The sequence below is a fragment of the Choloepus didactylus genome, chromosome 19 (genome assembly GCF_015220235.1).
Source record: "Choloepus didactylus isolate mChoDid1 chromosome 19, mChoDid1.pri, whole genome shotgun sequence".
Lineage (NCBI taxonomy): Eukaryota > Metazoa > Chordata > Mammalia > Pilosa > Megalonychidae > Choloepus > Choloepus didactylus.
In genome coordinates, this window is record NC_051325.1 from 48,898,134 (window position 1) to 48,925,337 (window position 27,204).

General features: G+C 49.1%; 3 protein-coding genes across 6 annotated transcripts in view; 1 reads left to right on the plus strand and 2 right to left on the minus strand.

Annotated features, from left to right (window-relative positions):
• The window catches only part of STK4 (serine/threonine kinase 4), a 200,179-nt gene that overhangs the window by 140,800 nt on the left and 32,175 nt on the right, over positions 1–27,204 (plus strand). The gene's annotated exons all lie outside the window — the stretch shown is intronic.
• Positions 11,537–15,879, minus strand: KCNS1 (potassium voltage-gated channel modifier subfamily S member 1). Its single transcript, XM_037812430.1, has 4 exons — positions 15,805–15,879; position 15,566; positions 14,338–15,347; positions 11,537–12,109 (listed from the first exon to the last, which is right to left on the minus strand). The coding sequence occupies exons 1-4, from the start codon at positions 15,877–15,879 to the stop codon at positions 11,639–11,641; spliced, it is 1,557 nt and encodes a 518-aa protein (XP_037668358.1). The 3' UTR covers positions 11,537–11,638.
• WFDC5 (WAP four-disulfide core domain 5) lies at positions 22,137–27,133 on the minus strand. The gene is made up of 4 exons (XM_037812431.1): positions 27,049–27,133; positions 22,743–22,883; positions 22,506–22,646; positions 22,137–22,246 (listed from the first exon to the last, which is right to left on the minus strand). Exons 1-4 carry the CDS (start codon positions 27,131–27,133, stop codon positions 22,242–22,244), a joined length of 372 nt encoding a protein of 123 aa, XP_037668359.1. The 3' UTR covers positions 22,137–22,241.

Here is a 27,204-nt window from a genome sequence, read left to right on the forward strand (position 1 = left end):
ATTTATAAATATCTAATACTAAACCAAGCCTCATTTACATCTAAACACAAAGTACTTTGTGCAAAGTTTTACTATACTTGCAATTTTCCAGGAATGAGCTAGGTAGAAACCTCAAGTTTCTTGCAGTTTGTTTTGTTTGGAGTGTTACCAAGAGTTGTTCTCTATTTTAGAAAATCACGTCATCATTGTCAGTGATGCTTGTGATATTTGAGTTTCTAGTGCAGCATAACACACCAAAATTTGTTTAGATTTGTCATATGCACAGTCTTCTATGAAAAATGTAAACCAATAAATGATTGTTTCAGAAAATGATGAAGTACTGTAAGGAAAATAAAACAGGGTAAGGGGCTTAAGATCAATGTGTGTGCATAGGTGTATAGGGGAGGTGGCTTTATGTAGCATGATCTAGAAAGGCCCTCAAAGAAATAACTTTTGAAGTGAAGTGAGACCTGAATGACAAGAAGGAGCTGGCCGGGTAGAAGGTCTGAGAGACATGCATTCCAGGCTGAGAGAACAGCAAGAACGAAGGCCCTGGAACAGGAACAAAAGTTAGACTTGGAAGGATGGACAACAGCCACCATGGCTAGAATAGTACACAAGGGAGAGAGTAGGTGGAAGTGAGGCCGGACAGATGGGGGGGAGGCAAGAATGTGCAGGGCCTTGCGGGCCATGGGGTTTGAGTGTCATTTCCAGGGAGATGGAGAGCCATCAGGGTTTTGAGCAGGGAGATGACATGATCAGATGTATGCTTTTCAAAACTATGCCTTCATGGAATAGTGCTCCACTTCAGTAGTCACCAGGAAAATGCTAACTAAAACTACAGTGTGCTGTCACTACACACCCACTTCATAGCTGAAATGAAAATGACAGAAAATGCCAAGTGTTGGTGAGAATGTGGAGCAACCGGAACTCTTGAACACTAGTGAGCATACCTTATAGCCCAGCAATTCCACTACTATTTACTGCCCCAACAGAAATGTAAGCATGGTTTCACCAGAAGACATGTACAAGAATATTCATAGCAGCATTATTTGTAATTTCGCCAAACTGGAAGCCACTCAGATGCCCAGTGGCAGAATGGATACATAAAGGATGTAGATACGTCTAGTGGAATATGAATGTAGATTCATCTAGTGGATGTAGATTCATCTAGTGGAATAACAACAATGAGGATGAATTCAGTAGCTACATACAACAATATGGCTGATCTCACAAACGTAAAAGGGAGCCAAACACAAAAGAGTACATACTGTATGATTCTATACAAGTTCAACACCAGGGAAACCCAATCTATGATGTTAGAACTCAGAATAATGCTTCTCTTTGGTGGCCTGGGTGGTTCCTGGATGGGATCTTGAGGAGGGCTCCCAGGATGCTGGTCAAGTTCTTTTTCTTTATCTGGGTGCTAGTTACAAGGGTGTGTTCACATTGAAAACATTTATCAAGGTGAACACTTAGGATTTGTGCTTTTTTTAGTAATGTATGTTATACTTGAATGGTGAAACACTTAAAATACTCTTCACCTTCTTCCTCACTGGGCTGTTCATGGATGCTTCTGAGATCATGGATGGGAAAGGCCCTGGGAAACCACCACCCAGCCCAGTGCAAAGGTAAGTCCATTAGCCTTTATCTCAGCCAGGCTCCTTGTTTGACAGATGATGCGACTGAGGCCCAGGATTTGACGGTGGTCAAGTCTGGACTCACACTCAGGCTTCTTGACCCCAGTGCTCATTCTGAGACCCCAACTGTAGTCTCCAGTACTCAAATGAGTCTGGTTTATAATCTCTAGATGTGCCAATTAACTTTTTTACCCACTACCTCTTCTCAGAGTTTCACCACTCCTGAGGTAAACAGGAGCCCTGGTAGAGGCTGCTGAGCTTGTGCATTTTTTTTCATTTAATATTTAATATTTATTGTGCCAGGCATTTTCATATGTATCCTCTCACTTGAACTTCACATTAACACTCTGAGGTGTAGGTATTATTAGAGTAAGATAAGTGAAAAAAAACGAGGTTCAGAGAAGCAAAGAAACCCAACCAAAATCACACAGCTCATAAGGAGCAGAGATTGAAGCCCAAGTCTGTCTGGCTTCAAGGCCCATATTCGTTCCTCTGTACTACGTGGCATCCCTCATATTCTTCATCAGGTTCAAATAACTCTAGTAACTCCCTAACCGAGAATGAAGCCAACACAGGAAAGCAGAGCAGAAAGAGGTGGGGAGAAAAGACCTGCTGGCCTCGGTTGAGCCTCTGGATCCCCCTGCACTTAAGCCACTTTGTTGGGTTTCTCAGCTGGTTCCTTACCAATCCAGGTAGCTAAGGAAAAGATGGGGGAGGGCTTTGGACACCAGTCAAAGGTTGGCTATGAGATGATGCTCCTTAAAGCTCAACAGATCCAATCCAAGCTCACACCACTGGTGAGTATCAGGGCCAATATTTGAACCCAGGTCTTACTCCAGACACCAAGGTTTGAGCAATTCCTCCTCTTAAATAAATTTCCTGAGTTTCATGTAGTGGACAACACAACATGGTTACAAACATCTCCCAAGTTGTACATGTTGTAGTACCTCTTCTGGGACAATTTTAAAAAACATCAGTTTCTACATCTGCCCTTTCCTTTTCTTCCTTCCTAGCAGACAGGATTCTGAAAGACCCTGCCTCTCTCTTCTCAAAGGCTCCTGTCTTACGAGATTAGCTTCTCAACTTATTAAACTTCCTGGAGATTTCTTTCCTCACTTGGGCATGGGGCTGGCTGACCTGGAACATGAGGTCTGGCATCAGTGAGAATCATCCCAGCCAGCACCTATGGGCTGGGTCCAGAACCTTAGGGGAGAAGAAATTCATAATAGGACTTGTATTTCAAGGCCACTTCCTTCAGTGGTGCCCAGGGAGTTAAGTTTGCCAGTCAAAGTAGCAATAGTGGAATGTGGTACCAAGGGAGTAAGTACAACCTAGGATTAGGAAGCCTGAGTTTGAATCCCTGATTACTACTTTTTAATCATCTGTCTGTGGACTACAGTTTCCTTATCTATCCAATAAGGATAATACTATTTTGTTATTGTCTTGCAGTGTTGTTATGAGAAGTATATGAGATAATGGATGTGAAAATACTTTGTAAACTGTAGAGTGCCACAGATATGTGAAGAGTGGATGTTATGATTATTTGCTAGGTCATCTTCACTCTTGGGAGCCTTAAAAAGTACTTTCTGAGTCAACCAGATTCCTTTCGACCCCCATTTCTCAACATGAATACCCCACTGGGCCCTTATTTGAGCTGAAAAGCTCTTCTCTATCCGACGGGACTCAAGGTTTGGAGTTGGCTTGGATCTCTCTGGGTCTCAGCTGTCTGATCTGTAAAATGGGGCTGGGGAGGGTGCATATTAAAGATGAGATCTGAACATCCTTAAGGAACATTATGTTTCACCCACCAGGGAAGTCACCATCCTGAGGTCACCACAAACCGAGAGAAACAACCACAGAGTTTCTTCGTTATTAAATTAAGCACACACCATCCCAGAGCCCTGGACAAACTAAGCTTCCCATGTACTCTGCAGGCCCAGGTCTCCAGTTACTTCTAAACATCTCTGGACATTATCTCTCCATTTTATGGAAGATAAAACTGAGGCAGGCCCAAGAGAACAAGACTGTCAGGGATAACTATGGGGTGAGTCCAACACTCCTCTTCTGAGAACTGTTCAACTCCTATACCAGGCAGGGGGACCAAATGGTGGCTGCCATGTCCTCACAGACCCAACTGTTTTGGCACAGTTGAGTGATCTAGTCATCTCACCTAAGCTGGGCCAGTCAGAGTCCTTCTGCCTCTGGAACTGGGAAGGAGTTCTCTGGTGGAGGCACTACAAGATGCACAACTTGGGAGATGTTTGTAACCATGTTGTGTTGTCTACTACATGATCACGTGATGCAGAAATCTCAATCTCCCTCCCTCTCTCTCTCTCCCCCTCCCTTCCCCCATTCAAACACAGTCACATGCATAATTTAGTGTCATCATATGTTCTGACCATATTGTCCTACCATTGCCTGTATTCACTTCCAAACATTTAAATTCCACCCAGTCACAGATTCTGCAGTCATTAAGCATCTGCCCTATATTCTTTACCCTCATTCCATCTCCTTGAAACCCATATTCCATATTGGAATAGATATTTGTTGGTTTTGCCTTCCTGGGGTCCTTTTGCTCTCATTTTATTGAGAGCACCGCACTTTTCCTTTGGGGGAACTAACCCTCAGCTGTCAGTGTCCTGCTGGGACTGTTCTGTGATAGTTCTATCTCTTCCCCAAGCCAAAAGGTGGGCATATGACCCAACCAAGCCCAGTTGGACTCAGTCTTGGGGAATTTGTAGCTCAAACAAAGTGATGCAAGATGGAGGCAGTTGTTACTACAGCATTTGGATTGCTGTGCCCTAAAGAAATGATTCATGAGTTCCAGCTACCTAGATCTCTGTGTTGCCCTCATTCCTCTCTCTCTCTCTCTCAAAGCCTGCTTAATTTTGCTTTGATCCTATCTGGTATGTATCCAATGCTGTCTTTTTTTTCTTTTTTCTTTTTTTTTTTTTTTTTTTTGCTTAAGTTTGCCAGAGTTGGATTCTGTTATTTGCAACCAAAGATTAACTGATAAAATAATTAGAACTAGAGTGGAATTGCAGACAACATATCCTCCAGGAAATGTGGTATATTGGAAATTACACTGTGATGGGACAGAACATTGTGAGGTTACTGTTTGTGCTCTGGCCTGAGAATCTAGAAGATCGTGGTACACATTGATAAAGAGCTATTTCCTGTATTACTTGATATCTTTTGACCACTGAAGATGGAGCTCTCAGAGAAGGCCCTTCTATCGTAGTTTAATTTCAAGGAGGCAAGAAATGTCCAAGCTGTAGGATAGAACATTTTATTTCTGATTGTGTAATGTAAAGTGAGAGTCAACAAAGCAAGCCAAATATAAAAATTTTCATCTTCAAGCACAGAGTTAAATATAAAGCATTTCTATGACCATGATGAAAGAATCTCTTATAGCTTTAGTGAGGGCTGAGATCTCCAAAACCAAAGGTGGCAATTGATTTTGCAAGTTGCTGCATTCAAAGCCCTACTGCACTTCTATAAAGTTAGGCATTGATAGCAAGTGTGGTCATGACAAATGGAATGGCCATATGAGAGGACGTGGGAGAATTCCAACGCCCTCTAAAACACTGAGTACAAGCACCTCTCTTCCTTACAGAAGAAAGCTCACAACTCCCTGCTTGCCCCACCTCTCAAGGCTGCTTAGCTGGAAGCCAGAGAACAGTTTGGCTTAGACGGTAAAAGGTAGACTCTGAGTAGGACAGAAACTTGGGCCCTGACAGAATTGCAGAAACTTGCTAATTGATACCATCAGAAATTTGGGGACTTTTTGTGGGAATGGATTTTTGTGGAGCTTGATCAGTGAAGGGAAAACGTAATTTGGGGCCAGGCTGATCTTATTGATAAAGATGCACTTACCAAAGAGTCTGCATTGTCTGTTCTAGCTCCAAGAGCTGGCTAAGTCTTAACACTTTGACGGGTTGGCTAATGCAAACTTGGATCAAATGCTAGCCTAAGTGAAATGGAACTTAAAGGCCTCAAATTCCCTTGGCATCATATAGAGGAAGAAATTCAAAGATTTCTGAAGACAGGGATGCTGAGCTGGGTCTATCTTGTGCCTCCTGCTGAGCTGGGTCTATCTTGTGCCTCCTGCTCACACATGCCTCTAATTATGGCTCCCACTGAACCCAGAACCCTCTCTTTACCCTTGCTTTGAAGAATGTCTAAACCAAGGCTGTTGGGAGGAGAGGCTGCAGTTGAAATGGGTCCTCTGACCTCAGAGGGAAGGGGGAATGCAGAGGTACGGGAGCCCAGGTTGACATTAAACCCTTAGAAATTAAGTGAGAACGGCCAAATATTCAGCAGACCCTGAATGAGGCAAGATCTCTCGCTGTAAGGCCCTAAAAAGTTAAATCAAGGGCAACTCACTAAAGTCTCACTTGATTTGTATAATCAACAAAACAAAACATAAACAAAACAAAGCAAATCATAACAAAAAACTGAAAACAATCTTTTTCCCTGGCAAATAAAGTTCTTTACCGTGATAATTACAGAGCATCACCTAATTCCTAAGCCTGAGTTAGTGTAATAATACAAAGACCTTTCACTGATACTTGCCCTTGAGGAAAGGACACTGCTATAATATTACACAACTCTAGTTCTCTTAAACATTCTTAAAAAGGACCTCTGGCCATTTACCAGAGCAACAGGGTACTGGAGAAAGGGAAATACCCAGATCTTTCAAGGAAACTTGTTTGAAGACTTTGAGCTAATACCAATGTCTTGGGTCCAAGGACCACTGTAAGTTCACCTTTTATGTGAAAAAACAGTGCTTTGACCTGAGTTTGTATCACTAGAAGTGTAGTGGGATCCCACATCCCTTCTACATGTCCAGTTTCTGATTGACATAGCTGGAAAAGATCCCCACAAGAGTTCCCTGACCAATGGGGTAAGGGCCATTATGGTAGAAAGGGCCAACAGAATTCCAACAGAATATATATTTCAAAACAGAAAATCAAGAGCACGTCTTTGGGGAGGCCGCAGAGATCAGTGCCTCCACTAAAATGTTTTCAAGGTGATGACTCCTATCAAAACACCATTCATTTCCACTGTTTGGTAGAAAATTAGATGAGTCTTGGAAAATGACAGTGGATTATTTTGATCAGGTAGTAATTAGATGTGTCCTCCTTACTAAAGTCCCTGGAGCTAATATGCAGCTATCTGTTTCACTCTCTATTCTGAAAAACAGAAACTACTGGAAGCATTTTGCTATTATCTGGAAGGAACAACAATTTTCCTTTATTGTACTAACTAAGGGATACCTCATCCTCATTTCTCCAGCTCTGTACCACAAAGACCTTGATTCCCTTGTTCATCCCCATCCCAAAGACAGAAAATTGATTCCCTGCATTGGAGAGCAAAAAAGATCAGGTACCCCAGCTTCTTGGGGAAGACGTATGCCTTTCAGAAGGTGGGAGATAAATGCATCTCAGTGAAGTTTCTTGAAGTGTCCAGTAAACCTAGTGCATGAAAGAATATTCCTTTCTAAGTGGCTACCTTGGAACTTCTACCACCACAAAAAGAGGTCCAGTGCTATTGGATTTTGTTAGTTCTACTGCTCTCAGATCCAGGTTGCTACTGGGTTTTGATGGTGAATGAGGGCCTAACTACAGGGTATCAGGTAAGCTTGTGACCCAAAGCACCCATCATGAACTAGGAACTGTATCAGACCCTTAGGATACAGGATGGTTGCATGAGAAGGATGCTCACCATCAGAGTCACGTAGCTCCCAATTAAATCTAATGACCCACTTGCAAATCTTGTTTCCCATCCGCTGACTTAGATTTTGGTACCCAAGGGAAGAACACGTCCACTAAGAGATACAGCAATGGGTCCACTGAATTGGAGACTGAGGCTGCCACCTGGACATTTTTGGGCTTCTCTTATCCCGAGGTGGACAAATATAAAGGGAATTACGTGTTGGCTAAGACTGGCTTTTGCAACCTGTTCTGGCTGGTATGAGAGCAGATGAAGCCTCTGCCAAATCCAAAGGGAAATGGCTATGGTGGCACAAAGGAAGCAGGAAGCAGTGCAAGTAACAGCCAGGGAATTAATTCCCTGGGGCATCTCCCTATGCAGGCAGGACCACCAAGAGCTCAGATTCTCTAGGAATAAAGGTTTGGGTCACCCCAACAAGCAGAGGATCCCCAGTAACTGAGGTGTTGGCCAGAGGCATGTAGGGCATGACATGGTTAGTGGAGAAGAAAATTTATAAATACTAACTGCAGCCTCATGACCACTGCAGGAGTACGGATAGAGCAATGGCCTGTTTCACTCCTTGCTGGATCTCTTTTTTCCTTTCCTAATCCTCTAGTGTCATAAATAGGGTATGCTGCTGGCAATTACATTCTCCACTTATTCCTTAATTGTGGAATGCTGATTTGGGATCAGTGGAGGAAAGAATTCAGAACTGGATTCAGTAACGGAACATAATGGTGGGGTATCTTCCCTTTGAGGAGAGGATATGTGTATTTTTAGTTATAGACGAGTCAGTTTCCTTATGTTTGAGAGAAGCATTTATAAAACGGTTTGGTAAGAAAGTGTTTGTATGTGTGTAAGTGCCGGGTAGCCACAGGCTGGAGTACAGTGGACATCTGCTGGTTTTTTGCCTATTAACATCCCTCCCCTTTATTTTGGTGACAGCCTTTTCTCAATGTAGTCTGGGGCAGATGCAAATCGAGGTACCTTGTCCTCCTTCCCCATCAAGGGAGAGGCATTTGACTCATGCGAGGCAAATCAACCTCCCTTCTGGGACTTGAACCGTGAGCAGGAGACAGGGGAAAAAGTGATTAGAGATGGATCATTTGGATGCAGTGTTCTAAACAGAAGGTTCAAGGGTCCTGCCACTGAGGTCTCCAGAGCTTCTCTCATTCCATTCATCCATTTTCTGAGGCCTGGGCCTGAGCTTATCCTTTGAAAGGACGAGCTTCCTTAACCCCTTCTGTGCTGGGCTGAGTGGTGGCCCCAAAGCTATGTCCACATCCTCATCCCTGGAACCTGTAAATGTGACCTTATTTGGAAAAGGGGCCTTTGCAGAGGATTTTGAGATGAAGAGATTATCCTGGATTATCCAGGTGGGCTTTAAATGCCATCATAAGTGTCCTCATAAGAAAGACACAGAGCGAGATTAGACACAGAAAAGGCTGTGTGGAGATGGAGGCAGCACTTGGAGGGATGTGGCCACAGGCCAAGGATGGCCGAGATAATGCTGGCAGCTGCTGTGCCCCAGAGCCTGCCAACACCCTGATCTCGGACTTCTGTTCTCCAGAACTGTGAGAATAAAGTTTTGTTCCTTTAAGCCATCTAGCTGGTGGTAATTTGTTACAGCAACCACAGAAAACTAGTAAACCTTCCAATACATTCATTTCTTGCACATCAGTCAGTTCCTGTTGCTTACAACCAAAGAACCCTAATTGTAACAGTTGTTCATCCCTTCAATTATTTTCTCCTAATAAATTACCCTTCTTTCCCAAATTACTTCCAGCTGGATTCTTGGCTCTTGCAACCTATTCTGGCTGGTATGAGAACAGATAAAGCCTGTGCCAAACCTAAGCCTGGAACAGAGAATGAGGATTTCCAAGACACTCCTTGTGTGGCCCCACCCTCCTCCATCACCCAGAGAGCACAACAGGCAGCCAGCTCCAGCCAGGCAGGAACAGGCCCTGGGCCCAGGCTCTTTATTTGCATAATGTGTTTAATTGATGCATGGGGGGGGCGGTGAGAGTGAGTTGCTCTTCGTCCTTCTGATGGATATAGGCCAGCTGATTCTCCCGAGTGTTCCCCACACCAGCTTTTGGAACTGGTTTGTGGGATCAGAAAATCCAGAAGCTTCCTAGCTCCTTGATGTGTCAGGGAAGACCATACGAGGGGGTGCACGCAGCCCTCTTGGTCACTGACCCCAAACTGGGAACAGCTGGGTCTAGATGCTAAGAGGGGAGTGTATGAGAGGCCTGGTGTGTGTGTGTGTGTGCACGCACGTGCACGCGACTTCCTTAGAGGCTCCCTGGCTTAGCTCCAGTCAATTCTGAAGACTTGGGAATCCATCCATGCAACATGGTGAGAGCCCTGTTCCCTCTGCCTAATTAGCTATTTATTCTTAATTGCTCAGGGAAGCCTTCTCCGACCTTCTCGGGTAATGGTCCCTGTTCCGTTACACATGTTTATAGTTCCCTGTACTTATTAGAGCTCATTACTACTTATTTATGTGATTGTTTGATTAAAGCCTGCCCCCCACCATCCTACTACTAGTTTGTAAGCTTCATGAGTACAGGGATACATGTTCTGTCCACTACTGCCTCTTTTGAACCTAGTAAGCAGCCAATAAATCAGAGGCCAGGCAGGTAAAGTAAATCTGAGAAATGGCTAAGTGGAACCCAGCTGTGTGTGTGTGTTGGGGGAAGCTGGCCATTGTGGGGAACTAGAGAGTACGTGCCCCTCCCAAAGGCATTCAAATAAAAAAATATATGTTAAAAACACTGTTTGGCAAAACAAAATGTATCTGCAGGCCACACGTGAAGCCCCAGCTAATGACTCAGTAAACATCTGTTACATGAGTAAACCAAGGACCTACAAGGAAATCATTGTGAAAGCCTCAAAAACCAAGGAGGGACAGGGGAGGCAGAACTGTATGAACCTCCTTTCTAGGCCCCCAAGGGCAAGGTTTCACTCTGGCTTTTTCTTCTTCCGCCTCAGTGCTCAGCCCACAGCAGACTGTACGAATTGGCTGATCCATTCAACATTTACCACATACCTGTTCTGCACCCAGCCGAGTTCAACCAGACAGCGTCTTCCATTTGAAGCTCAGTGTGATGGGACCACAGATCCAGGCGGGCAATGCCAGTAGTGATGGGGGCCCTAGCAATAGTATGTGGAAAGTGCTATTGAACGTCCCCTTCCCAACCCTTTCAGCAAGAGGAGAGGGGGCTCAGCAGGTAAGTGTGAGAGATGGGCTCCCAGCAAGGATGAGAGGGCTGGAACTGGCCACATGAAGCAGGAGTTCACAGCATTTGCCTGGGTGGTATCCCATGTTGGGCTGGAGGGAACTGCCAAGGTCAGATTGTGGGTAAGACGGCTGGAGGGAGCAGCTGCCCATGCCTGGCAGCCCCCTACCACCAAGGTGGCACTGCTGAGCTGGCTTTAATTCATTGCCTACCCTGCTCCATTGGCTTTCAGTTCCGTCTGGGTCACAGATTGAGACCATTTGACACATAGGCTGAATAAAGTCTGGAGATGGGGCAAGTACTTGCACGATTTACCTGGCAGGTCTAGACCTCAGGCCTCAGGCCAGGGCCTTTATCTCAGATTTTCTTTATCTCAAGCCAGTCCAGGGAGGAAGTTGCAGGAGACTATTGCTTAACAAATCTTGCAAATCAGCTAAGGAGGCAGCTCCCACCTCCTTCTTCCCAGGCCTCATCTTTGAGAGCTAACTCCTATCGGAGGCTCCTGGAAAAGAACCATGCTGGGGTCCAGAGTGCCTACATCCAAATCTCATGTTTAGTCCTTTCTCTTGCTCTGACTAAAGGGTCTAATTCTCTGGATCATCTTCAGGGAAGTTGGGCCTGGCCTCTTGGGGAGACCCTTAAGCCTGGATTCCAAACCTGTCTTGACCACTTCTGGTTGTGTGGCATTTGGATGATTCATTGCACCTCTCTGACCCTCAGTTTCCTCATCTACAAAATGGGGGTTAATTATCCTACAATATCAGGGCAAATGTGATACGGCTAACAGATAGGAGGTGCTCAGAAATTGGTGGCATTCTTTCAGCTGTTCCCCTCTGGCTCCTGCCTGCTCCATGAATGACTTGGAACATCTGTTTATAAAGGTCGCCAAGCTCAGGGAACACTATCCTGCCCTGGGCCTTTGAAGGAAGGGATCTGGGTCTCAGTTCAGGGTGAGGGGTCCTTAGCAAGCCACACTATCATGAAGAGCTTGAGCAGGGGGGCATCTCTGCTCTGTTTCAGCAGACTCTAGGGGTTGGGGGAAGGGGGACATGGAGCCCTGGTTTAATAAACCTGGGAGTTTGGAGGCCCACTGGGGTCCTGGGCCTCCAGATCTGCAGACCTTCCCTCCTGAGAGGTCTCACGGGATGTCTCCAGGGACGCCTCTGACACGCCATCGACGCTGCTCAGCAAGTCCTCAAGCTCCCGGTGGCCACTGTGGCGCACGGCAGCCTCCAGAGCCCTCTGGCACCGGTAGAAGTGGGAGAACTTGTTGAAGATGATGGTGATGGGGAGCGCCACCACCAGGATGCCCCCGAGGATGCAGCCTGAGGCCGCCAGCTTGCCGGTCACCGTCACTGGCACCACGTCCCCGTAGCCCACAGTAGTCATGCTCACGATGCCCCACCACCAGCAGGCCGGGATGGTGTCGAAGCCCACACCTTCCTCCTTCTCAGCTGTATAGGCCACGCCGGAGAACACGGACACGCCCACAGCCAGGTACAGCAGCAGGATGCCCACCTCTCGGTAGCTGTGCTGGAAGAGAACATAGGAATCCAAGTCAGAGCTGGGTGGGCTTACAGACCTGGTGTGCGGCATATAGGGAAACTGAGGCCCAGCGAGCAGAAGGAGGCCCGAAGTCACAGAGCAAAGTAGACCCAGGTCCTCTGACTCTAAACGAAGACCTTCTAACTACAAAAGGCAGCAGAACTCCTTGGGATTGGGGCACACAAGCTAATTTGCCTTTAATATCTGGGAAGGCCAGGATATACAAGTTCTGTTGACCAAGATGCCTGCTAGGTGACAGCTGTTATCAGCCAATGAAAAGCTTGTGATTTTTACACTGTTGCAGGAACCAAGAGAACCATAGCTTATATTCCACAATGCAAAGCTCTCGTGTTGTCTACTTTTGACTAGTCTATCACTTTTCTGACAAGAGCTAAATACTTCCTGCCCCCTTGAGGAAGCTGGGAGAAGGATGTACTTGCTGGGTACTTCGCTCTGCCCCTGAGGTCATACCCTAGGGCAGTGGTTCTCTACCAGGGGCGATTTTGCCCCACCCAGGGGACATTTGGCAATGTCTAGAGACATTTTTGACTGTCACAACTGGGACAGATGTCCTACTGGCTTGCAGTGAGCAGGTGGAGGCCAGGGATGCTGCTAAACTCTTACAAGGCACAGGTGAGCCCCCCACAACAAAGTCATCTGGCACCAAATGTCAATGGAGTGTAGGGCAAGAAGCCCCAGTCTCGAGTGGGGCCTCTCAGACTTCCATGGGTGAAGAAATCACATGGTGGTCTTGTTCAGAAGGTTTGGAGTAAGGCCTGGGATTCTGCATTTCTAACTTTCAGGTGATGACAAAGCCGCTGCTGGTAAGGGGGCCTCACTTTGTGTAGCAAGGTTCTTGTCTAGAGTATGTCACACCTGGGTGTTGGATGCTGGCATTCAGATCAAGGCTCTTCTTGCAGAAAAACCTAGTTCCATCAGGCTCTAGCTCCCAACATGGTGGGGAGGATGCCAAGTTCCAGAGCACAGGAACATTCCCTGCAGAGACGCCCAGCTCAGGAACTCCCTGCACCTGCCCATCACACCAGGCTTCTGCCCAGGTCACCTTGCCAGTGCCCAGTGTCCTGGCTATCATGCCGGGAGGGCATGCAGGAGGCTTCCCTGAGCCAAGGGTGGGAGGGATCTTTTAGCACCTTCTAGCAACCCTCAGCAGGGCTGCAACGGGCTTTAGGAGAAAGGGCATGGGTGCCACAGTCAGGCACAGCCGACTTCTCTGGGCTCTGCCACTTACTCCCTGAGGGGCCTTAGATCATTCCTGTCACTGCTCAGAACCTCAGTTTCCACATCTGCAAAACAGTGACAATAATACCTGCCTCTGCTTACACCTCTCACAGGTGCCCCTCTGCCTTCAGAATAAAGTCCAAACACAGGAGCTGAGAGTTCATGGCCCTTCAGTCCCGTCTCACTCACCTCTTCATCCTCATCTCTTGCCTTCCCATCCCCTCACCCCAGCATCCATCCTGTGCTCTCTCACCTCCAGCACAAGCTGTTTGCTCTACCTCCCCTCTCCCCAAATCAGTCTAATTTCACGGACTCCCTGCCCCTGGCACTGTAAGCTCCCCAGGGCAGAGCCTGGCACAAGGAGGGTGTGTAATAAAGTTGCAGCCAGGCTTAAAGAAGCCAACTCTCTGAACCTTGGGCTCCTTATCTATAGGAAGAGGATCAATAACAGTATCCTCCAGAGGAAATGGTCCTAAGTACTAAATCCATAATGGATGTGAAATTGGCACAGAATCAGTGCTCAGTATGTGTTAGCTCCCAGTCTATTGCTGAACTTGGCCTATTATGGGTGACCTGTGACTGTCTGTGCCCTCTGATGATATCAGAAAAAAGGCTCTAGGGAAGAAGCCAGTTAGTACCCTGCTTTGCATATTTTCGTGCTATGTATTATTTGATGTTTGATAGACATATCAAAAGTGACCTTTGCCTTGTTTTTTTTTTTAAAAAAAAAAAAGACAAGCAAAGCTACACCCCCTGTTCTCCGCTGGGGAAGCCCTTCCTTACAGTGTAGTTGGGAAGATCAGACTGGATATGAAACGTACACCTGATGTCTAGCCTGGCACAGAGTCTGACGTCTCAGTCCACTGGGAGCCTGGACACCTGGGTCTTGTAAATCCATGCGCCAGCCTGCCCGAGGCTTACACTCCCTCCCGGTGTTCCCGCTCCGCCCTCCCCCAACCCAGCTTCAGAGGCCCTACCTTGAGCGTGGCGCCCAGCGAGCGCAGCCCGGTGGAGTGGCGCGCCAGCTTGAGCACGCGGAAGATGCGCATGAGGCGGAACACCTGCACCACCTTGCTCAGGTCTCCCAGGGCCGCGCCGGCCAGCAGTGTGAAATAAAAGGGCAGCACCGACACGATATCGATGAGGTTGAGCGGGTGACAGAAGAACTTGCGCGTGCTGGGCGCCAGCAGGAGGCGCGACGACACCTCGAAGCTGAACCAGGCGATGCAGAAGTACTCGAGGCGCCGAAGCACCGGGTCGTCACGCACACCGTCTACAGTGCGGCCCGCGGCCACCGTAGCCACGGCGGCCGCCGCCTCGTGGGCCTGGTACTCGGGAAGGCTGTGGATGCACATGGCGGCGATGGAGGCGAGCACCACGCCGATGGAGACGCAGCTGAAGAGCTTGCTGGGCAAGGAGTAGCCCGGGTTTTCCATGGCGAGCCAGAGGCGGCGGCGCAGACGGCCGCAGCGCTCCGCGCCATAGCGCGCCAGCTCGCGCTGCACGTCGGAGATCTCATCCGGGTACGGGTCCACGCTGCTCGGCGTGTCGCTGTCCTCGTCCCAGGTGCGCGGCCGCGCCACGCGCCGCTCCAAGTAGCGCGCGCGGCAGCACGCGGCCAGCGCACCCTCGCCCAGGCCCCAGTAGTCGGCCTCCTGGCCGAAGGCGAAGACGCACAACTCGTCCAGCATGTGCAGGCGGCCGGTGCGGTAAAAGTGCAGCAGGCCCAGGAAGAAGCCCGGGTGCCGGTCGAAATAAAACTCCCGCGACGCCGCGTCGTAGTCGTCGCACAGGCGTCGCGCTTGCTCCTCGGACGCCGCAGCCTGCAGCTGGCCCAGCCGGGTATCCGGAAAGCGCGCCACGGCGCGAGCGCTCAGCCGCCGCCGCACGCCGCCCACATTCACGCGGAGCGCCTCATCCTTTCGCCGCCAGGGTACCCCCTCGCCGGGCTCCGGGGACTCGCTCACCATGGTTGCCACGCACCGGCCTGGGTACAGGGTAGGATTGCGCTGAAAGCCCTGCCATCTCCCTTCTCGTAGGACCTGTTTAAAATCCTGGCTCCATTCACCAGCCAGGAGTGTTGGAGGCTCTGTGTAAAGCGCCTGGTATACAGTAGACGCTCAATATGTGTGTCGAGGGCCCTCTGGATTCAGAGTCAGGCCTGGGTTTGAATTGAACCCTGGGGACTTTGACCAAATTACAGACCCTCCCCACCCCCATTTCATTTTTCTCCAGCTTAAAACATGCTGAGAACTCTCTGTAAAGATTATGAAAGTGAATGGATGGCAGAAGGACCCAGCACCTTGTGGTTGCTCATACGTTATGTCTTCCTTTCCCCTGCAAAATTGGATATACATACCGGAGGTCTGCTACAAGATCTTGGACACACTAGCACTCTGAACCTCGGTTTCCTCCTCTGCAAATTTGGAATAAGTAATGCTTACACCCAGGGTTGTTAGGAGGAGCAGTTTAGAGGAGTGGTTCTCAAAGTGTCTTCCCTGGACCAGCAGCATCAGCATCACCTGGGGATTTGTTAGAGATGCAAATTTCCAGCTTGCTATAGACTTGCTGAATCAGAAATTCTAGGGGTGGGAGTCCACAGTCTGCTTTGACAAGGCTGGGGGGTGATGTCATGTATGCTCAAGTTGGAGTGCCACTGGCTTAGACCATTTAAAGCATCTGTGGAGTCATTCAGACCTGACCTTGAACATTGGCTCTATTGTGTGACCTTGGACAAGTCATGTCACTTCTCTAAGCCTCTGTCAAATCGAGATTAACATATCCACATTGAAGATTGTTTTAAAAGATTAAATGTTAAATTGTTTTAAAAGATTAAATCCAGGTCTGACTCACAGAAGGGGTTGACTAAATTATCCGTCTGTTTCTCTGTCTTCTGGAGTCAGGCAACCTGGGTTTATCTCCACCCTTGATGCATCTTGGGACCCTGAGGAAGCAGCTTATTCTCCAGGTTTCAGCATCTTTGTCTGCACAGTGGAGACGATGGTGCTTGCCATCAAGGATGGATGGAGGATTTGAGGTAGATTACGGAAAGTGTTCGGATTTAGTAGAGGGAGAGTAAGGGAGACTAAGGAAATGTTAGCTCCTTACACTTCCCTTGTGGCTCTGCTGGAATTGAGAGCTGATGACTCCCAGGGAACCCTCCGTTGTCTCACCTGCACTGCGGGTTCAGTAATGCCTGGCTCTTGGGGTGGATGTAGGAATTGAGTGTGCATCAGATGCCTGGCATGGGATGGGGTGCACCTCCCTTACCTTGGGCTTGGTGTCAAGTGAGTCTGGGTTCTGTCCTTAGCTCTGTCACTTGTGTGACCTCAGGCCAATCTCCTCCTGTTCTGGGCTTCAGCTCTCTTCTCCATAGAATGGAAAGAATGGCACCTCTGGTAAAGTGTTATTGTGAGTATATGTACAAAGACTGTGGATCACAGTAGGTGCTTGAAAAATGTTAATTCCTTGTTAATCCCTCTGGTCAGTCCTGGGTTCAGATTTTGAGTTTGCGGCTTACTAGCTTGGTGACCTTGAGTGTGTCCTTCCCTCTCTGAGTTTCTTTATCTGTAATCTGGGGAACATCATACTTTCCATGAGAAGTTTTGAAGATCAAGTGATGCAAGGTGTTTCTCAGCAGTGCAGTCTCTGGCACAGCACAGATGCCCAATAAACAAAGCCCACCCCTCCACGTAGATTTGGAGCCAGATGATGTCCTTTCTAATCCAGTCCCATCTCCCATGTGTTCACATCCTTGGGCAAATCCCTTCCCCTTTTTAGAGCTCACATTCCTGCTCTATGAAATGGGATAATTCAACATACATTTCCTGACCAGTATCTGCAGGTCACTAAGAGGGATTTAAGTGACTTGTTCAAAATCACCCAGCTGGTACTTGGCACAATTGAGACGGGAAACCATCTGCCACACTCTTCTTTTGAGCACCTACTACGTGTCAGTCACTAGGCTGGGCTCCATACACACCTCTCCCCTTTTAATCCCTACACCAACCCTGCGTGGGAGATCTTCTGATCCCATTTTACAGATGAGCAAACAGGACCAAGCCCAGTCTCCCCAAAGCGCTGCTGTCCTTTCTCATTGCTCGCTCCTTGGGGAGCCCAGAGAGGGAGCGGACACCCGAAACCCCAGGCAGTTCCCTCCCCGGGTCACGCCCCTCTCCACGGGGCGCCCCTTACCTGTCACGGCCCCTCCTGGGTGCCCCACGCGTGTGTCTCGGAAGGCGCCGAGGCTGAGGAGCCGCCGGCCGCGCCCGGGCTCGTCTCTGCCCCGGGTCCCTCCGAGCCGCGCTGCTGCGGAGGCCCCGCCGCGCCTCCTTCCCGGCCTTCCTCCGTCCCCCGCGGCCACATCGATCGCTGCCGGGCCCCGCGGCGCGGGAGGGGGAGGCCGCCGGCGGCCGGAGGCGGTGGTTTCTATTCCTGACTCGGTTGGGGAGTGGTGGTGTCTGGAGACCGGGCCCAACAACTGGGGCATCCCCCAAAGCCTGGAGCCCTGGGACAAGGGGCCATTTCGGGAGACGGGGATCCCCTGGAGAGAGGATTCAGCTGAAGCTTCGCGGGCAAAGTAACAGCAACGACAACAGACAGTAACAATAGTTTCCTTAACTGAGTGCTTATATGTGCCAGGGCTCTACTTCAAGTGAATTATCTGAGTTATTCCTGACACAAACTCGGCAGATACCGGCTCTTATGTTCCGTATTTTACAGAGGAGGGCACTGGGCTAGGAGTGGAGGACCTGGGACTGGAACCCACATCTTCCGACACTGCCAGCTGGGATGGGCATTAGGTAGCTGCAGGAGGCAGCCGTGCCTCCCTGAGTCCCAGGCTCTGCCTGAGCTGGGCTGGGCCCTCACTCTTCCCCTTCTGGGCTGTGAAGCCTGAAATGGGTCACTGTGCCCCTGAGAGCTCAATCTCCTCACCTGCCAATGGCTGCCTGAAGTCTCACCTCCCAGGTGGGTCCTGAGCATAAACGGGGAACGTGTGCCAAAGAGCTTTGTAGAAGTTTCGCAACCAGCAAGCATTCACTGAGTGCCTACTGTGTGCCTTGTTGGGAAACAGGTACTGGAAACTAAGAGTTGGATGCAAGAAAGGATTCCTACTTTACAAATATTAATTAATAATAATGATAACCAACATTTATTGAGCACTTACCTTGGGCCAAATACTCTTCAAAATTCATCTCATTTAAGCTGCAAATATATCTAAGGGGTAGGTGTTTTTACTCCAGTCTTACAAATAGGAAAAGTAAGGCTTTGAGAGGTGAAGTGTCCAAGATAATATAGTTGACTTTTGAGTCCACTATGGCAGCACTTTCCAATAGAAATATAATGCGAGCCATAGTTTCAAACTTTCTGGTAACAACATTAAAAAAAAGTAAAAAGAAAGAGGTGGAGTTAATTTTAATAACATATTTTAGTTAACCCCAAAGATGCAGAGTATTATAAATTCAACATGGAATCAATAAAGAAATTATTAATGAGATATTTTAAATTTCTTTTTTTGTACTGAATCTTTGAACACCGTAGTCAGTTTCTTATTGTTGTGTAACAAATAATTATAACTTAGCAGCTAAAAACAATGAAAATTTATTATCTCCTAGTTTCTGTAGGTCTGAAGTCTGGGCGCGGCATGGCTAGATTTTCTGCTTGGGTTTTCACTGGGCTGAAATCAAGGTGTCGGGCAGCACTTCTCATCTGGGGTTCAGGGTTCTTGTCCCAGCTCACAGATTGTTGGCACAATTCATTTCCTTGCAGATGTAACTCTGAGGTCTCCATTTTCCTGCTAGCTGTCCTCTGGGGATCACTCTCATCTCTTAGAGGCCACCCACATTTCCTTGTCACATGGTCCCTTATTGGCAGTTCACAGCATGGATGTTTGCTTTCTTCCAGGCAAACTGAAGTGCTAACTTCCTCTTCTCTGACCAGCCAGAGAAAATGCTCAGCCTTTCAAAAACTACCTGATTAGGTCAGGCCCACCTGGGATGACCACCCTTTAGCCAAAGGCTGAGTTTCTCTCATTTGTCAGGAAAACAATACCTTTCCAGGAAGCCCCTTCCACTAGACTTCCCCTTACTTCTGTTTGACCAGGCTTGAGTGGTCATGTGGCCATTCCTAGCTGCAAGGGAGCCTGGGGAGATAACAATTTTTAATTCGTTTAAAATTTTGAAATATAATGCAGTCAGGTGCACAGATCTTAAGTTACAGCTGCATGATCTTTTTTTTTTTTAAACAAATCTGTGCACCCATGTAGCTGCCACCCAGTTCAAGATGTGGACTGTCATCGGCACCCCAGCAGCCTGGGGGTGGTGGTATAAATATTTCTAACTAGAGATATTGCTGTTGGTAAGGAATAAAGGGAGAATGGATAACTAGCAGTGTCATACTTGGCTAACTCCTTCTAAATTTCAGGGTCTTGGCTTGGTTATCACCATCCTTCAGGAAGCCCTCTTTGGTTCTCATGAAATCTTTCCAGAAAGAAACCCAGCACAATGAGCTTGCACCATCAGGCATGGGTTCCAGCTCCCTGGAATTGAGGCTGGTCATTGACTTTCTTGAATCTTTGTTATCCCCATTTTTCAGATGTGGAAACTGAATCTTTAGAGCTGGAAGGAATCCTCAAAGACAGAATGTAATTGGTGTAGTCTAACAAGGGTTAGACTGCTTGTGTTTGAACCCCAGCTCTACTAGTTATAAGCTGTATGAGCGCTCCCTAATTGTTAGCCATCACTGGTTTGATTAATACCTGAGGAGAATCCTGGCTACACCACTTCTCAGCTGTGGGGACTTGGTCAAGTCACTTACCTCGGTGTCCCCATTTCTTCTTTGTCCTCTGGAAATGACAATGCCCACCTTTCTCAGGCCAATGGGATGGATGAATGAAATGGTGTTGGAATGTGTGGGGCATAAAGTAGGCATTTACTAAAGGCCAGTAATCATCCTCTCAATTAGTCAGGCTCTTGCTTTGATAGTCCCATTTAACAAACAACCCCCAAATTTCAGTGGCTTCCTATCACAGACATTTATTTCTCTCTCTCTGGTTTGGGGATTGGTTGGGGTGGCGCAGCTACACTCTTGTCCCACGTGTCTCTCATTCTGAGACCAGTGGCTTTCTGGGCCTGCTGTTCTCCTGGCAGGGAGTGGAAGTGCCAAGAAGCTGGTGCCCCACCTTGAAACTGGCACATGGTCACTTCTGCCCACATTCCATTAGCCAAAGCGAGTCTCATAGCTAAGCCCAGAATAATCAGGGCAGGGATGTACACTCTCCCCACAGGAAAGCCACAGTAAGTATGGGGTTGGAAGGGGGAATTATGGACAAACCACACAATCTACTGTAATATCTTAACTCCCTGAGTTTATAGGTGGGGAAACTGAGGCCTAGAAAAAGGAAGGGAAATGCCCAAGGTCACATGGAGAGTCAGCGACACCCAGATAGTTCTTCTCCCCTCCCAGGCCTCACCTGTTCCAAGTAATTAGCATTTGCTACGTTTGAACCCCATGGGGAGGATATGACAACGAGGCAAACAGAAGCCCAGTGGGGTGAAGGACTCACCTTTGACCACATTGAAAGGTCAAGGAACAGGGAAAGAAAACCCAGGATTCCCAACCTTTACCACCATGCTTGACTGCCCAACCCGAGTCCGTCCCCGCAGATAAAGCAGGGAGGAGATTGCCTGCCCCTGTGCTCTTCCCAAAGCAAGTCCTGGGTGAGCGGGACGGTCAGGAATCCAGCTGCCTTGTCCGGGGTATCCCTTGGCATGGCTCTTCCTCATTGACTGCTCCAAGACACACCCATCAGGTGCTGACCCCAGGCCGGGCCCTGCAGAAATCAAGGAGAATGAGGCTCCGCCGGTGGAGGAAGCGGACCACTCATAAACGATGAGACCCTCCCTGACTGCCAGGGCAGCCTTTCCCTGCCGCCCCAGTTGGGGCGGTTTAAAACAATCTCAGAGTGAATCGGGCTGCAACATTATACAACATTGGCTCTTGGAGTGAAAAAAATCATTCTCTTTTCAATCCTTCTGATTACATCAGGGAGAATGTATTCATTTAGAAGTTTTTAACTCCTCTTTACCCTTTAACCCTCCTTAACCCTTCCGGTCTCCATTTATTCAGAGACAGAGAGCAGCTCTCGCCCTCACAGTGCGCAGGTGGCAGTGTCTAGCTAGAGTTTAACAGCATTTAGTATAGGTTAATCTGACATGGTTTACTTTGTGGAATTTAACTGTTTACATTGTGTTTATTTTTACACTTACGGAGAGCCTGTCTATCCCATTTATAGTGATTTATTTTTCTTTTGAAATAAATTTATATGCAAATTTAAAGAAAAACATTAGGTTAATAGCACAGGTAGTACACAAAATATCATGATGGTATCTTGCAGGTATTGCAAAAACTGGGGAAGGGATATGTGAGTCGACTGAAGTTTGGAAAGCTCTCTAGAATGTAGGTTCTGGGTGGCTGGGGTGCCTGCAGGAGGGGTCAGGAGCTACTTGAACTGGGCCTTGGAGGTCAAGGAGAAGATTGGGAGGGGGAGAGAGTATTGGGAGGGGGAGAGAGACGGGCATTTTACGTAGAAGGAGCACGTGCAAAGAGATGTGACAGAAACCAGCGAGTGTTGGGACGGACCGGAAGCTCAGTGTGGCCGCCCTACTGGGAACGGCGATGGGTGCACGGAGATGAGTTCCTTTGGGGTCAAGCTGTGGCAACCCTTGACTCTCAGGAGAAACCAGGGGGTGGAAGGGACGTGACATTAGCGTTTGACCAGAAGGTTGGAGCTGCTGTCAGCTGGGGCCTCAGGCCCCTGTCATCACCTGTTTCTTCTGGGAGCCTCACCCTGAGGGTCAGAGCCGTGGATCCTAAGCTAGAATTAGCCTGAGGAGAGAGAAGGAAAGTGTTATTCCCCTCCCAAAACAGGGCTCTGAGTTCTGGGCTTGTTCTCCCAACCAGCCAGGACTCCCCAGCCTATGTCAAAAGGGCAAACTGAAGCCCAGAGCAGTTTAGGGCTGTGGTCCAGGACACACAGCAAGTTCAGTAAGAGAATCAAGGGTCCCAGGTTCCTCTGGCATCCTAGCAGGACCCCTCTCATCCCCGTCCACTTCCCCCATTCCCTGGGGAGGCCCTGGAGCTGTACCTTTGACGGGGTCCCGGCAGTCTCGGCCACAGGCACCGAGGCAGCACCGCTTGCTGCCCAGGCAGTCCGCATCCTGGCGGCACAGGTGCTGGGTGGCGCTGAGGCAGCACAGTTGGTCCTTGGGGCAGCTGCCTGGCTTCACTGCAACACAGGGACCTGGCTGAGCCCTGTCCGTGCCCGCTGGCCTGGGGGCTAGGGGCTTGGGGGTCAGCAAGGTGGAGGGGAGCGTTTATTTACCTGAGACCCTGGGGGTGCACTGGCGGAAGCAAGCTTGGTAACAACACTTCTCGCCTATGGGACACTGGCTGTCCTCCAAACAGTGATCAGGTACTGAGAGAAGGCAGGGCCCATCGTCCGGCGGACAGCCCCCCAACTTCTCTGGAAGAGAAACCCCCCAGATCTTACAGCTGGAGGCAGCTCAGGGTTATGAAATAAACACTGGCCCGATCTGAATTTGCCACCCCTTACTTCTCGTTTGTCCTTTGTCACGTCTCTTTACCGCTCCAAGCTTCAGTTTTCTGTCTGTGAAATGGGAAGATGGATGCCCTCCTCCCAGGCTGCTCCACTCATTAGGCCTCAGCTGAAACGCCAAGTCCTAGGGGACACTTTCTGACTCCAGAGAGGGTCAGCCCCCACCCGATGCCCAAGTGCTCCCAAAATATCTTTCCTTTGGAGTTGGTGCCTCCACACCTGTTTGTCTGCATCTCTCCATTTGGCTGGGGGCTGTGAAAGCAGACGCCAAGCCTGCTTTGGCCATCGCACACCACTTAATGCAAAATACTGGGGGCTCAGGGACGACCTGAAAGAACAGGCTTTGAAGCCAGGCCCAGCGTGGGATGCCTATCAGCTGGTGCTGGCCTGGGGCATCGTCACCCAGGCTATAGAATATTCTGTCCAGGGGCTTTGCCTAACCAGTCCTCCTGTGAGGATTTTGGGCCATTCCCAGCTTTCATGTCAAAGGTCGCCAGAGATCCGTAGGGATGGGGACTGGTCCCCAGACTTCCATTCAATCTAGCAAATGAGAAGGGGTTCAAGAGCTCCCCAGCGGCCACTGGATCCAGTGCTGTGGCTGCCTGTGTGTCCACCCTTCCCTGCCGGCCCTCTCCTGGGTGCTGCCTGCTGGCTGCACACACAGCAGGGGCCTTGCTCACGGGAAGTCCTCAAAGGCAACTGCAGGTGTTGGATCAAGTTTGCTTGACTTGAATTGCTGCCCCTTGTTGGAGCAAGAGCAGCTTGGCCTGTGAGGGAGCCCCGTACTCTGAGTAGCGTCACCTCCCCAGGCTAGGAGTGGCATGGGGCCCTGGGAGACTGTTGGAGTTCAAGGTGTACCCCTGAATTCACAAGCCAGAGGGGCTCAGGCCTCCAAGCTGCCTGAACTCAAGTGGGGAAGCTCCCTGTGGGCTGGAGGGGTCAGGAGCTGAGTCCTAAGGAGAGACAGATGGGGAAGGGGCATGAGAGTTGGCACTTCCAGTGGGGAGAACTGCAGCTGCAAAGGTGTGGAGGTGGGGTAAAAGCCCAGAACATGCAGGGGCAGGGTGAGAGGGTCTGGGGGCCACGCTCAACTCCGCTCATCTGCCTTTCCTAACCTTCCCTCCAAATGCAGTTCCCCCACTCTGAGACGTATGCACAGACACGGTGGTGATACACACCCACACAGTCAAATGGATATACACACTCATAGGTATGTGGACTCCAAGAATTAAATAATCATACTGTGTCAGTTTGTATATATTATGTCCCCCAGAAGAAGCCATACTCTTTGATGCAATCTTGTGGGGGCAGATGTATTAGTGTTGATTGAGTTGGAACATTTGATTGGAGGTTTCCATGGAGATATGACCCACCCAACAGGGTGATGACTTTGGTTGGATAATTTCCATGGAGGTGTTATCCCGCCCACTCAGGGTGGGTCTGAATTAAATCACTGGAGCTATATAAATGAGCTGACAAACAGAAAGAGCAGAGCAATTGAGAGAAGCATTTTGAAGACGGCCGTTGGAAGCTGACATTTTGAAGAGGAGCTGCAGCTAAGAGAGGACAAAATGCCCCAAGAGCAACATTTTGGAGAACGCCATTTTGAAATGTTACCTGGGAGTAAGCAGATGGCAGCCTCACGCCTTCCAAGCTAACAGAGGTTTTCCAGACACCAAAGTCCTTTCTCCAGCGAAAGTACCCTATTGTTGATGCATTACCTTGGACACTTGATGGCCTTAAGACTGTAACTTTGTAACCAAAAAAAAAAACCCCTTTATAAGAGCCAATCCATTTCTAGTGTTTTGCAAAAGGGCAGCATTAGCAAACCAGAACACATACCCAGACACAAATATGTATATTGCTACCCAAACATAGGTCCACACACCCAAACACTTAGATGGATACACACAATTAACTATAGGCTTTACCATATGAAATTGCCAATATTCAACTTTTTTGATCCACAAAATCAGCAATTTCCTATTGTTCAACCAATGCACATCCAGACATATATAAGATAGTTTTTTATATATATGTATATAAATATAGTCATATTCATATGTATGAATGGGGACATATACTCATAGTCAGATATAAAAACATACTGTCATATACATGCCTGTACACACAGATGGACACACACAGATAATTACACATACACCCACAAATATATGCAATCATATATATAAACATTTAGTACTTATGTGTGCCTGAGCAGACATATACACAGACACAGATAATTCATCAATCCATAAAACCACTGAAAACATTTATGAGGCACTTAACTACATACCAGTGGCTGTGACTAGCTCTTTATATCAGAGACACCCAGACAGTTGAGTGGGTGGGAGGTGGGCTCTCCTAAGCAGAGGTGGCTGTGCTTCCATAGACAACAAACCGGGACGCTCTGTCCCTCAACCCCGTCACCTTCTTCCAGCCCCTGAAATTCTACCGAGAGGCAGAGCATGTGCCTCCTGGGAGGGACAGCTGGGAAGGAAAGGGACAGGGTGAGTTGGGGGTGAGAAAACATGTCACCCCAGCCAGGCGGAGAGGTGCTGTGCAGTCTGCTGGGGGCAGCGCTCACCTCTGAACAGCTGGGCTCAGTATCGGGGAGTACCCTCCAGTACCCCCCAGCAGCTCTCCCACATCGCCCGCTTATGCTGCACATACTGTATGCTGAGCCCTTGGGAAGGCCCTTCGACCCCAAGACACTGTTTAGTCCTGCGACGGAGACACCGGGCTCCATTTTACAGAGGAGCAAATCGGGGAGATGCATCTTCCTGGTTCCGAAGTCTGGCACCCAAATGCTACCTTTGACACTAATTCAGAGGTAGCCTTGGTCTTGGGCAAGTCATTCCCCCACTGCGCCTCCATTTACCCATCTGCAAAATGGGGATAAAACAGTCCTGATCTCACAGCGACCTGGCAAGGAGCAATGTGGCGATGCATATGAATCCAGGCCAGCCGGGGGCAGGCTGGGAACTCCCCACTGCCTCCTTCCTCGGCCTGGGGATCTCTGAGCAACTTCTCCCCACCCTGGCTAGGGCCCCTGTTTCAGAGGAAGAAGGGGGACAGGGCCCAGGACTGTCCCTTTCCCCCAGGGCAGGACCCGGCACAGGCAAATGCGGGTCGTGGTGTTCTAGCCTCGAGGGGATGGCGACTCGCCCAGCGGGAGGCACCTGTTGGGCCACTCCAGCCGCCCCGGCTTGCTCTCCTCTCAACAGACAGGTCCGGTCCTGATGGGGATGTGGCTGGGGACAGGGGATGGGGAGGAGACAGGTAGGTAAAGAGCTTCCTCCCAACAGATCCTAGAAACTGTGCCCCCCACTCCACATTCCAACCCCTTCCCTAGAGTGGGCTGAGGGACGAAAGGGAAAGAGGAGGCCCATCGTCACAGAAAGGGTCATCTCCCTGCTCTGGGGACCCCAAGACCCAGACACACCTCCATGGATACAACCACCCAAAAGTATGCGTGGACAGGCCTCCCCACATACCCGAAGGCACAGAGAGACTCACGTGCTCACACACGTACACAGGCACACACGACCAGACACACATGGATGAAGTCATTCCTGAGCTCATGTGCACAGGCACAGCCAGGCACAGCCAAGAGGCACAAAGACACCTAGACACACAGGACACTTGCTTGCACACACACACGCACATACACTCAGACGTGTGGACAAGCAGACACATGCAAGAAACTGGCAGAAAGACTCAGGCAGGTGACAGGCACAGAGGTGACACCTAAAATACAAGCTGCTGGAAGCACTTAGAAGCAGACACATACACGCGCGCGCGCGCGCACACACACACACACACACACACACACACACTGCATTACCTGCCTTCCCCCAAACCCCTACTCTCCCCAGAGGAATCCGAGTCCCGTCCCAGAGCTTCCCTGGAGGAGATAGGTGAGGCCCTTTAGGGGTTCCTGCAGCCTCTTCATTGGGTCTGTTTGTCTGTCTCTTCCTCAGCTCCATTCACCCTGTTCCCAACTTCTGACCCAGTGCTGGAACCTCCCCAGGCCCCTGGAGAACTTCTCAGCCACCTCACCTTCACTCACCTCCTTTTTTCAGGCCCAAGGCAGCAGGCAGTTGGCTCCCCAAAGCCAGGAGGGCCACCAGGAGGAGGAGGCTCTTGGCCTTCATGGTTCTGCCGCCAGCACCTGGTAAGTTTGGAGCCCAGGATGCAGACCCAGGGAGGCTAGTCAGGAGAGGAA

Coding starts and splice junctions, on each gene's coding strand:
- KCNS1 (XM_037812430.1), bottom strand. CDS start 15,879: ATGCTGATGCTGCTGGTCCAGGGAAGACACTTTGAGAACCACTCCTCT. Junction 12,110..14,337: donor CGCTGGGCGCCACGCTCAAG/GTAGGGCCTCTG, acceptor GTTCTCTTCCAG/CACAGCTACCGAGAGGTGGG.
- WFDC5 (XM_037812431.1), bottom strand. CDS start 27,133: ATGAAGGCCAAGAGCCTCCTCCTCCTGGTGGCCCTCCTGGCTTTGGGG. Junction 22,884..27,048: donor CTTGGGCCTGAAAAAAGGAG/GTGAGTGAAGGT, acceptor TTTCTCTTCCAG/AGAAGTTGGGGGGCTGTCCG. Junction 22,647..22,742: donor GTGCACCCCCAGGGTCTCAG/GTAAATAAACGC, acceptor CCTGTGTTGCAG/TGAAGCCAGGCAGCTGCCCC.